The sequence below is a fragment of the Theropithecus gelada genome, chromosome X (genome assembly GCF_003255815.1).
Source record: "Theropithecus gelada isolate Dixy chromosome X, Tgel_1.0, whole genome shotgun sequence".
Taxonomy (NCBI): domain Eukaryota; kingdom Metazoa; phylum Chordata; class Mammalia; order Primates; family Cercopithecidae; genus Theropithecus; species Theropithecus gelada.
The window spans coordinates 149,137,210-149,150,576 of record NC_037689.1 but is presented as its reverse complement, the minus strand read 5'-3'; the positions used below and the strand labels follow the sequence as shown (position 1 = coordinate 149,150,576).

The 13,367-nt window shown below is 36.6% G+C and overlaps 1 protein-coding gene across 1 annotated transcript in view; it reads right to left on the bottom strand.

Annotated features, from left to right (window-relative positions):
• PASD1 (PAS domain containing repressor 1) overlaps positions 1-13,367 on the bottom strand; it is a 100,726-nt gene that overhangs the window by 42,497 nt on the left and 44,862 nt on the right. Inside the window, exons 4-7 of the mRNA XM_025372832.1 lie at positions 10,616-10,705; positions 2,715-2,814; positions 2,152-2,262; positions 688-818 (exon numbers count right to left, since the gene is read on the bottom strand). Coding sequence (XP_025228617.1) covers positions 688-818; positions 2,152-2,262; positions 2,715-2,814; positions 10,616-10,705 — 432 coding nt within the window. The remainder of the gene's footprint in view (positions 1-687; positions 819-2,151; positions 2,263-2,714; positions 2,815-10,615; positions 10,706-13,367) is intronic.

Sequence of the window (13,367 nt, the reverse complement as noted above, 5' to 3'; positions counted from 1 at the left end):
TTATCCGAAAAGGACCTTCCCTGATGACTGTCTGAACTCTCCACCCGCACTAGTCATTAGCACATTATTCTGTCATCCTCCATGGCACTTTCCAATATTATTTAGCCATTGCCTATCTCCCCTAATGTCTCTCTGGCACCTAGCACAGTACCTGGAACACAGTAGGTGCTTACTAAATATGTTACTGAATGGATAAATTAATGGATGCTTAATCTATCAGAGGAATCCCAAAGTGAATCATTTTTAGAGCTAGAATTTGTGAATGGTATATTAGAGAACACAAAGAGAGCAGAAGTCTTTACAATCAGCTACCCAATGGGGCTGTGGTGGAGCTGCCTCAAAACTCACCTGGTATCAGAAGCCTTCCTTCATCTCCCTGCCAAAATGCTCATTTCTCTTAATGTGTTCCAGTCCCCAGCACCTACCTTTTATAATATTTTGTATTATGTCAAGACTACTTGTAAATGATTGTGCATTTCTTTTGAGTGTGTCCAAATTTTCATTGAGATGCTCACTTTCTGAAACATAGGAGCTGATTTTCCTTATTTGCATATCCTAGCACAACCCTCTGCACACACTGAGTAATTTAGCAATGCTGTCCTGTGGCTGAGAGACCAAAGGGGAAGTGACCCTTCAAAGGAAGCCCACGTCACCACAATGGGGGAAGCACAAACACAGTATACCCACCTGCAGGAGCTGAGTCCTGAGAATGCAAACATTTCCCACAAGATAAAACCGATCCTCCTGAGGAATACATGCAGCAGACAAGTCAGCATGGAGGTGGTTGGAAAATAAGCCACTAAAGACCATAGTAGACTCTAAGGAAGATAGACACACATGTGACAACAGAAAGGTGGACCAGTAAAACAAGAAGACAAATACCTGCCACATCCATGTGCTGTTTGCTAACCCATTGACAATTTTCAAAATTCTGAGCCATGGGATTTTTCCTGTCTTCTTTCCTTTTCAGCCACCCTCCCCACCAAAACATAAATAATTCATTACTGAGAATCAAATGTTGAGAGTTAAGGTTGGTTTTCAGTCTTCCGTTATTACCCTGTGGATGGACATTTTAGCCTCCAAAAGAGATGTGGCTCCTCTCTTTTATATAGACCACATGGGTAGAGTGTGTGGGAGTGTGTGTGTGTGTGTGTGTGTAACCTGTGCACACATAGTCAAGTAAGATTTTTTCAAAAAGTATGACCTTTAATTTCCAAGAATCATGACAAATATATCAGCCAGCTTTTGCGTGAGTTAATTTCATTTATTTATTTATTTCTCACATGTTCACCAATATTTGGTATTATTCACACTTCTAATTTTTCCCATTCTGATGGGTGTAGAGTGCTAATGTCATTGGTTTTTAAATGTTTCATTCTTTGCTTATTAGTGAGTTTGAGTATCTTTTCATATATTTGTTAGCTATTTGGGCTATTTACCTCTGATTCAAGTCCCAGATATTTTAATGGCTCCAAACCAGTTAATATTAATTAATTTATGTTAATTTCTCAGCTTGCAGTTTCTGACACCTCAAAATTTGTAAAATGGACCCTATATCCACACGCAACAAAAATTTGGGTTTTGGTTTCCTGTAAGTGGCACATTTTGTCCATTCAAATTCCCAGAGAGAGATGATGAACCCACTCACTATTCCTCTGGGCCAATGGACAGAACTTTATTGATCACTTTATTGATCTCTAGGTTTTATATACTGGTGCTTGACTGGGTGTCAGAATTCCTGACCCCAGCCAATGGAGCCTATGCATGACTTAAAACCCACCAAGGCCACCACAAAATCAGCTTCTTCTTATCATTATCATACTGCTTTAAACTTTAATTTCTGGTACACATAGACACATAGAGTCCCCATTATTTTAAGCTTGGATATGCATTAAACTTCTTTTGTTATATGTTTGCAATCATTTCCTTGTTTTATAAAAGGAAAGAGCCATCCTTAACAACTCAGTGTCCCCCACCTTGTAAATTTCACTGTTAATTTTTTTAAAGTCTAATTAATGTGAGTAGTCAGAAACTGTGGCCACAGGGATATCAGACAGTTTGCAAGTACCAAGCAGAAGAGCATTTATGTTAGTAATGAGAGGCTACATAACTCATAAATGTCATATAGATAAGATAAACAGAATTGCTTACCATTACAAATATCTCTTACATTCACAATAAATTTCACGTATTCGTAAGCAGAACTATCACCATGTTCAACATTTCCTCTTTTTAAATGACAGCAAAATTCAATATGTGTTTCTAATAAAAAGAGAACAAATACAAAACAAGTCTACATTTGTACTTTACCATATTCTACTGGATTATTTCATATGACCAATGTCTTACTTAGATTAGATTTCACAAAAATATTATTTTCTTTCCATGAACATTAGCATTTACATAGCTATCTATGTTGTATCAGTAGAGCAGGGCACCAGCTAGAACACTACACACGACGGTCCATTATTTATACAGCACTAATGCAATTGTACAAATGCTACAATACTCAGGGTCTGTGGTGAAGAATAAGATTTAATGGAGGAGAGATTTTTTAACACTAAAAATATAGTTTGTAATATTATATAAAAGTAAATTAATATATGATCAACAGCCATATATGCTCTAATTATCTTTTTAAAAATTAATCCATTGAGTGATTGTTACTTGTCCTTTAAAACCTAAGAATTTACTACTTTTAAAAATATACATACCTGAGTTTAACAAAGGAAATCTGAGAATAATCTTTTGGTAGACTTCATCTTTCTCTTCATCAGGCAGAAGGCTTAATAATTTTTTGCCCACAATCTCAGCCTGGCGGGAGAGGAGAGGAGGAGGTGAAGGGGAAAGGGAGGGGAAGAGGGAGAGAGTAAACTTTTTTATCTGTGTTAATACTGTTCAGTTCCTTTTTTATCTGTGTTAATACTGTTCAGTTCCTCTATCTCCTTACCTCCAGCGAGCTCATGCTCTGCCCCACCTCAGCCATCTACAGTTACATCTGTTATACCTCTAAAAAATACAATTCACATTATCCTACTTTATGACCACTACCTTCTACCTTTCCAGTGCACTCATACAAATACCCCTCTTGTATGTACCACCTCTCCAACAATGATTCCATCCACTAAGACCTCTAACCCATTTCTATCACATTTTCACTGTGCATTATCTTCCTCAAATCATCACATCTTTCCCTATCCAGCTCAGATTCCATGGTCACTGTAATCATTCCTATGTGCTCTTTCCCTCTACCACACTTGCCTGGGAAAATTTTGACTCTAGTTACTTCCAACCTTTCATTTACACCCACACCTTCACCCAAGCAATTGAATGTAGATGAAGAAAAACCCACAACTAAGCAGTATATTGTTTGAAATACGTATTCAACTCTGCCCAAAATTCATTTATTTAGACAATTTGCTCCCCTACTCTTTTTCCTCCTTCAAACCTCCAACGCCCCAGCCTTCCTTCATTTTCAGCTGACCTAATTTCTTGTTTCAGTCAGTGAAAAAAATGGGAAATGTCAACATCTGACACCAAATCTACCAACCGATAATATCTATTCCTGTGCCTAGAGACCTGCTTTCCCTCCTCTTCCAATGAATAAGCTGTTACCTAAATTTGACTCCTTCGCCTGTGCACTGCATCCCATTTTCTGTAGACTATGAAAAGACATTGTTCTAGAAAGTCTTACTCTACCCCACACATTAAGTTTTCTTTTCCTCTTGACTGGGTGTTCCGATAAGCATACAGAATGCTGTATTATACATGCTATGATATCTGTCATCTATTTGGTCATTAAACACTGTATGCATGTATCAAAATATCACATGTATGCCATAAATATGTACAAATATTACATATCAATAAGAAACTTTAAAAATAATCAGGAAAACAAAAACAACAGCACAAAAATCTAAAAATGCATAACCTTCCTTTACATTACTGCCTCTCCCTTCAACTATAACTCTATTTATCTGGAGTTATGTACAAATATTATACATCAATAAGAAATTTTAAAAATAATCAGGAAAACAAAAACAACACAAAATTCTGAACATGCATAATCTTCCTTTACATTACCGCCTCTCCCTTCAATTATAACTCTACTTATCTGGTCCACTTTGGGACAAAAATTCCTGAAATGAAACTATACTTGTCACCTCCCCTTTCTTCACTTCTCACTCTTTCTTGAAACCACACTAATGAAGTTTATATCTAACCACTCCACTGAAACTGCTTTTGTCAAGGTCACTAATGCCCTCCATATTGCCAAATCAAATCATCACTTCTCAGCCCTTCTCAGCCCTCATCTTACCAAGCATTTCAGCATTTGATGCAACTGATCCTTCCTTTTCCCTTGATACATTTACTTGACTTGCAGGACACCACACACATGAGGATATACTTCTACCTCAAAGGCTACTCCTTCACAATTTGCTAGATCTTACTCTTGCTTCCTGAATACTAGGCATCGGAGTACCAGGGCTTAGTCATTAGGCCTGTTTCCCTACGTGGTCTCTTCCACTTCCATCTCATTAAATACCACCTATCTGTTAATGACTCGCAGATACTCGTCTGTTGCCCGCACGATAACTCAATTTGGATGTCTAATCAGATTTCAATTTTAAGAGATCCAAAAAGAACTCCTGATCTTTTCTTTGACAAAATATGTTCCTCCCTCAGTCTTCCTAATATCAGTAATGGCAACCACCATTTACCCATTTACTTGTCCTTGACTTGCCTTTTATCTCTCAAACTCAACATCCATCAGCAATCTCTAATGGATCAATTTTCAAAACACGTACAGACTCAGTACACTTTTCACCACCTGGTCCAAGTCTCATTCCCAGTTTGGATTACTGCAGTAGCCGTAACTGCTCTCCCTGCATCTATTCTTGCCATGCCTCCACCACCACTCCATTCTCTATAGAACAGCCAGCGTGATCCTTTCCAAACATAAGCCACATCATGCTATTCCTATGTTCACTCAAAATTTTCCACTGATTATCCAAGTCATTCTGAATAAAAGCCAACGTCTTTATAAGGGCTTTCACCACTCAATATTCTAGTTCCTTGTTGCTATTGACCTTATCTGCTCTCTCTCTCTCTTGCTCACTGCACTCCAGGTACACCTAACTCCTCATTCGCATCCAAACACGAGAGCAAATACTCATCACAGAGCCCTTGAACTAACTCCTCCTTAAATGTGAAGCACTGGTTCCCAAGTACTTGCAATGGCTTTCTCCCTCACTTAATACAGGTCTTTACTCAAAAGTATTTTACATAGCACCAACTCCTTGACATTCTCTTACTGCCTTTTTTGTTATCTGTTTATTATCTGCCTTCCCCATTAAAATGTAAATTGCAGTATAACAGAGACCTTGCCTGTCTTATTCACTGCTATATCCTCAACACCTAGAACAGAGCTTGGCACTGGTAAGCATTCAGTAAATATTGGTTGAATGAATGAATAATATTGTATCATGTAGCTGAAATATGGTGAGACATGGATAAATTGAATATCAGATATAGAAGTAATGAGCTTTTAATGTGATAGCAACAAAGTAATAAAGTATTCTTTGTAGCTGAATAATGGCTTTGTGTGACAAACCACAAATTCCAATGATTTTTTAACTGATTAGCATTAATAATCTACAGTCAATATTCAGAAATATATCTTTATGGCCCATTTGTAGAAGCCAGCCTATGAACTGGTCAATGCTCGAATTAGCAGATGGATGCTGTCTCAATCAAGTTTGGCTTGATTAAGGATAGAAATATTACCTTAATTTACCAAACAAAACATTATGGAATTAACAGGCAATACATCTTGACAGTGAAAGTCACACAGTAAAAAGAAAGGTAGATTTTTTTCACTAAATTTAACTTTTTCAATAAAAGCGTTTTTGTTGGTTTAGTTATAAAATAGACTTTAGATGCCAAACTAGGTTACCTCTGTGGAGACGACTCATTCATTCACTCACCTAACACACGATAAACAACTGCTCCATGCCAGTCACTATTCTAGGTATGTTCACATATACAAGCTCACTTAATCCCCTGGGAGTGTAAGAATTATCCCTTGTCTTATTCTTCAGGAAATTAAGGCTTCTCCAATTGTCAAGAGTTCAGAAATGCAGAAATGAAATTGACATGAAAGCTACATCTAATTCCATATCTATTGTGCCTTTTACTACACCATAGCTGCCTAAGTCCAATTTGCATCAGGAACAGAAAATTTCCTACTGGACCAGTTCCTGTATTTTGGACATTCTACATGAAGTAATTCACTGAATAAGATTTTACACTTATTTCTTATAAGGGTTACAAAAGGTGAACCTGACAATGAATTCCAATGAGCACATAGTCTAGTAGGGCAGATTAAATATGCACAATCAATTATGATGTAAAGTATAAAATAATACCCTAACAAGAGGTACAAAGTGCTATGTCTCATAAGTTCTTTCATTAGTTGAAAAATGAAGATAGTATTGTCACTTAAAAGAGTTCAAAGTGAGCTATCTTTTGATAGTCTACATTCTCTTGGATGTGACTAGTGGTAATGAGTTTCTTTTTGATTCTCTAGGGATAGGAATAGTGACAATAAGCCTTATAATTAACCACCAATTGAAACAGTGGATCTGTTCCAGTGACCTTGTTCCTTAGTTAGAAAAAGGGCAGAGACCTGAAAGCATGATTAACCTCATGTTATTTTTGTAAATTTTTAGCATTTGCTCTTATTACACAAGGTAGAAAGATCAAGGTACTTAGAACTTAATGAAGCAAGGATAAATACCAGCGAAAAATTAAGGTGTTTTTTCAAAAGCCAAGTTTGCAAATATCTATTAGTTGTCACACAAATATTAGCATGGTGAGTCTCAGTCACACCAAAAAAACAAACAAAAAAAAGAATTAAGAAATTTACTGGGGACTCCATGACATTTACTGAGAATCTAGGCAAGAATCATCTTTTTTACTGCCAAAGACATTCATATTACACATGCATTAGAAAGCTATTCAACTGTATGGGGCACAGGGAAGGATAAGATCCTCTGCAGGAGATTTAGGCTGCATCTCAAATCAAATGAGACTCATCACTACTAAATCTCTGCTATCTGTAAGCTTCTCAGGGAAAACAGAGCAAATCTCATCACAGTTATCACAAACTAACCATGTACCTATGTTCAAAATTCGCTAAAGTCTAATCTCTTAAAGATTCAATGCTGAGAATCTTTTCAGATGTAGCGTATGTTTTAAAAGCTTCATTTGCTTTAGAACTGCAAAAGAGAATAAATATATGTAAACTCCCAGATTTGATTTTATTTTCAGGGGGAACAATGGAGTGGGGTGAGTAGGAGGGCAGGCTGCTAAGAACAGGGGGCAGTGACTAGAACTTACTACTACAAATGACTATGAGTTTTTCTAAAGGAAAAAAAAAACTGTCAATGAAATCAATGATTGGGAAAATGTGATGGAAGGTTTCAGATAAAAGTTTAATACCATGATGATAATGATAACAGGCATCACTTTATTCATGGTATGTGTTGTAACAGCATAACTTGGACACATCTTATCTCTCTGTCATACCCATCTTCAATACATCAGCAAAACAACTTATTTTACCTACAAAATACTTTCACTGCCACATTAATCCAACCCACTACCATCTATAGCCCTCCAAGTGGACTCTGTACTTCCATGCCTGCCCCTCATAGCCAATTCTTGACATAACAGCCAAAGCGATTCTGATAAAACTTAAGTCAGATCATTTCTTTCATCTGCTCCAACCTCCCCAATGGCTTCCTCCCACCTCAGAGGAAAAGGGATGTTACTTCTCCTGTTACTGCTCTGACTTTATCATCTCTATTTTCCTTTTGCTCACATCACTCCAGTCACACTGTTCTCTCTGCTGTACCTTTTCCTGCTTTCAGGCTCTTACATATGCTTTCTCCTCTGTCTGAAAGATACTTGCTCCAATTACCTGCATATCACACATACTCCATTCAGGTCTCTGTATAATCACGTAATTTATAATAACTCATCTCCCAGCACTCTCTAAGTAATATTATTTCCCCACTTATAGAAGAGAAACTAAAGGTTACGTAGTTAGAGAGAAACAAAGCAAATTTTAATTTCTAGATTATTTGATTATTTGATTCCAAAGACCAAGTTCTTTCCATTCCACCATGCTATTAGTTTGGAGTTGCTCCACAGACAGAGGTGCCTAGATGTGCAATGAAACTGAAGATTCCTGGAGCCACGCAGACACTCTAGAAATGGTTCGGTCTCCATTTTATAATATAAGTTGGATGACTTACAAAATGAAATTTTTAATCAAAGCCTGAGAAAAAGATTGCCTGTTTCGAAAAATTAAGAACAGTTAGGATTTAATGAGGAAGTGTGAAACTATGCCTCAGGTGTAATCGTTTTTAACCTTGTTTTATAGGAATATATAACTTAATTCCCATTTAATGTTTATGTACAAATGTAATAGTTATACATTTATTTTTAAGTACACTGATCTCAGGTAAATCAAGTATATTGTTTAAGGCTGGCAGTTCAAAGCACATGTCACCTCTCTAGACCCAGATACCTCTCTAGACCTTGTGGTTTTGGGGCAGCGTGTGTGTGTGTCGTACCTCAAATGTTGAAGGGTGAAAGAGCTTCTTGATAATGAAAACTCTGAACCAAATACATAAAGAAGCAAGATCATATCATAACTAACACCATCATTATAATAAATCCTCACATAATAAGAAAAAGTCACCAGTCTCAGCCAATGACCAATTTGGTTTAAGCAATATCTGATGCCACAAAAATTTGGGTAGTTTTCTGGTCTTCATTATAATAAAATTTAAGCTGTAATGGATCATACTCGCACATTCCTTCTTTAAATATAGATTTTAAAAGAATCTTTTCCTTCTATGATTTAAATATACTAAAGTGCAATCCAATAAGTATCTCTATTTGCATTTTATTCAGCTGTTTTGGTAGCCTACAAATATAAGCTGAATTTGAAAATGTAAACTGTTTTTTAAAAAAACGAAAGAGAATGAGAAATAAAAGAGATTGATTCTAGCATCTGTAATTTTTTTTTTTTTTTTTTTTTTTTTTTTGAGACGGAGTCTCGCTCTGTCACCCAGGCTGGAGTGCAGTGGAGCGATCTCTGCTCACTGCAAGCTCTGCTCCCTCCCAGGTTCACGCCATTCTCCTGCCTCAGCCTCCCGAGAAGCTGGGACTACAGACGCCCGCCACCACGCCTGGCTAATTTTTTTTTGTATTTTTAGTAGAGATGGAGTTTCACCGTGTTTGCCAGGATGGTCTCGATCTCCTGACCTCGTGATCCGCCCGCCTCGGCCTCCCAAAGTGCTGAGATTACAGGCGTGAGCCACCGTGCCCGGCCGCATCTGTAATTTTTTTTAAAGGGTATAAGGACTCTGAGTTTCCAAGCAGGCCACGGAACATGCCAACTGGCCTGGCTAAACTAGTGAAATGTTTTTAATCCACTTCCAACCTAACTACAGGATAATCTAACCCTGGCTTCTATTAATTTCCATGTTCCAAACTTGAGTGCTATAGATCTCTGGATCAGGGTTTGTCAAGTTCTTGAGACAACTCTGTGGAATGAGGAATACGTAATGAAAACAACCGAGATATGATTGTTTTACACTACCACCAATAGTGCATAGGGGTTTCAATTTCTTCATATCCTCTCCCAAAACTTTTTGTTAACACAACCATGCCAATGGCAGACAGTTTGTGTGGGAGGGTTGTTGTTGGTAAATGTATTCTAGGTAACCCCTCCTCAAGCACCTGTATAAGTGGAATATCAAGGCCTTGCTACAGACTGAATGTTTATGTCCCCCAAAACTTTATATATTGAAATAATCTAACTGTCAATGTGACGGTATTATATTAAGAGATGGGGCCTTTGGAGATGATTAATGGGATTAGTGTCCTTATAAAAGAGACCCCTAGGCTGGGCATGGTGGCTCATGCCTTTAACCCCAGCACTTTGGGAGGCCGAGATGGGCAGATCTCTTGAGGTCAGGAGTTTGAGACCAGCCTGGCCAACATGGTGAAACCCTGTCTCTACTAAAAATACAAAAATTAGCCAGGCGTGGTGGCGTGTGCCTATAATTCCAGCTACTGAGGAGGCTGAGGCAAGAGAATCACTTGAACCCAGGAGGCAGAGGTTGCAGTGAGCCGAGATCACACCACTGCACTCCAGCCTGGGTGATGGAGTGAGATTCCATCTCAAAAAAAAAAAAAAAAAAAAAGAGCTCCCTTGCTTCTTCTACTATGTGAGGTTATAATAAGAATAAAGATGTCTATGAACCAGAGAGTGGGCCCTCACTAGACACCAAATCTGTTGGCACCTTGATCTTGGATTTCTCAGACTCTAAAACTATAAAATGTAAATTTGTGTTGCTTACAAAGGCACCCAATCTACAGTATTCTGAAACCAATGAAAATGACAATAAAACAGGGGCACGTTTTGACAACATGGAAAACATCTTCTCTGATGAGCTTTATGCTCCTGAAAATAAATAATGAACCCCTAAACAACAAACCAGAATGATCCACTTTCCCAAAAGTAGAAAGAACTTACTGGTAAATGTCCAAGAAGAGAAGAGATGTTTTCAGCCACATGAATGATCACTCCATCTGCGCTCAGTGTAATCATAAAGCCATCTAATAACTAATGACGAGAGGATAATAATGTAATTAAATAGTGGAACAATAATAAAATGATAGCTTTATTGCTAAATGCTTAGATAATTATAATGGCACACTGAAATGTATTGCAGTCCTTAAATATCAATAAAATAGGCACAGACTTAATTAAAATTCCATTATTCTGCCTCCTACACAGAATCTACTTAACCTTAAGCATGAAATGTTTATCAAATGATGTGTCACTTAAACAAACAAATTTCAATGTACACCCAATTAACATGAAATTCTCTAACACAAGCTAAGAAGATTCATTTCCATGTGTAGGTTGTTTCACTTTAAGAACACTTAATTTCAAAAAAGTTAAAAATATTTTAAGGACACTTTCATTTGTGGTTAGGTTAGTCATCTCCTTATAAATATGGATATTGCCATCACTTTCCTGCTATATAATGGATTCAATAGCCAGACAAATGCCTCCTGGTAGAGAATATCTAAAATGATGAATAAAATATATTAAAACTTATTTTTCAAAACAGGACCAAGCTATCGGTAAAGTAAGGGAAATAATCTGGTGTCAGAAATGACTAGATTGTGAGAATTAAGACATCAGAGAATATTAGACCCTGTATCTGCCTTGAGACTATCTTCCAACACTGATGGCCTAGAGCTTGGGGGACAAAAGCAAAGCCGAGGCCTGTACAAGGCAGGAGGTGAAATCAAAGACCACAATATAAAGCCAGGTCTCCAAAAGGGTGTGACACCTTCAACAGGTGAAACAGAAAAATCTTATCCAGTGAAAGGAGACAGGGAATGTGCATGCCTCCCTCAGCCTCAGTCCTGGGAAGAGTAGGAAAAGAGAAAATAGTGAACTTTAGGAGGCACTAAGCAGAAGCCCACCTTTACACAAACTTGGAGCTAGAATTCATATACTACCTGTGTGGCCCTCAACGACCAAAGTCTAATATCTAGTTTAAAGTGATCCTGACCCCATATGTCTAACAAAAGTAAATCAAAATCACATCTAGACAATTATTTTAAAATGAGGGTTCAAAGAACTCATGCAGATAAAGTTACAAATAATACGAGCTTATAATAAAAATAAAACACAGGAAGAGATGAAGCATTATGAACAAGAGGCAACAGACATAATAAAATAAAGAATCATATTTAAAAAATAACAGATATTGGAATTATCAGATACAGAATACAAAACAAGTATGCTTAATAGGCTTAAATAAATAACAAAGGGCACTAAAAATATGAAGAAACAAGAGACTCAAAACTGACTCGTGAGATATAAAACATAATCAAACAGAATGTCTATAGATAATATTGTCATTAAAATTAGAAACTTAATGTATAGGTTAAATAGCATGTTAGAACACAGCCAGAAATAAAATTGTTGAGCTGGAAAGAGCTGAGAAAATGACTCAGAATGTAACACAAGGAGACATACAAATGGAAAAATAAGATAAATTCATTTCATGGAGAAGAGAATGAGAAAGTCCAACATATGTCTGATCAGTGTTCCAGAAGGAGATAATATAACAGAGAAGAGGAAATACGCAATGAGATACAGGTTGAAAATTATCCAGAAGTAATAAAATACACCAATCTTAAGATTCAGGAAGCCCAAGTAATTGCAAACAGGATTCTACATTTGGATAAAGTCACGAAATCCTCAAACCCATTAGGATGGGCTATCATTAAAACAAAATAAATAGTTTTGGGACAAGATATGAAGAAATTGAAACCCCTATGCACTATTGAGGGTAGTGTAAAATGACAAAGCTGCTATAGAGAACTCTATGGCAGTCTCTCAAATAACTAAACATAGAACTATCATGTGATTCAGCATTTCCACTTCTGGGTGTATAAAAAAAAAAAAAAACAACCTGAAAGCAGGAACTCAAACAGATATGTGTACACCTATGCTCACAGAAGCATTATTCATAATGGCCAAAAGGTGTAAACAATCTAAGTGTCCAACAGATGAATGTATAACCAAAATGTATAACAAACAACGAAATATTATTCAGCCTTAAAACGAAAGAGAATTTTGCCACATACTACAACATGGATGAAACATGAAGATATTATACTAAGTGAAACAAGTCACAAAAGGACACTACTGTATGATTCCATTTATATGAAGTTCCTAGGACAGCCAAATAGATAGATGCACAAAGTAGAATGGTGGTTACCAGGAACTGGGAGAAAGTGAGAATGGGGAGTTATTGTGTTTCAATTACGCAAGCTTTTAAAAGCTGGAAATGGATGGTGGTGATGGTTGCACAATAATGTGAATGTACTTAATGCCACTGAACTCTATATTTAAAAGTGATTAAATGATAAATTCATGTTATATACATTTTACAATAATAAAAAAACAGGCCAAATAATAAGTTATAATGGAGATTAGAAAGTATTTATGATATAATAATTTTTTAAACACCATTTATCAAGACTTGTGAAATGCAGCTAAAACAACATTTGGGAATCTTTGCCTAAGTGTATATATTAGAAAAGAAAATTGGTTAGAAATCAATGAATTAAATAATCTAAAATTGTTAGAGAACAAAAAACGAACCCAAAAAAGTAGAAAAAAGTAAATATAAAAATAGCAGAAATTAATAAAATAAAAAATAATGACACAATGGAGAGAATCAAGAAAGTTAAAAGTC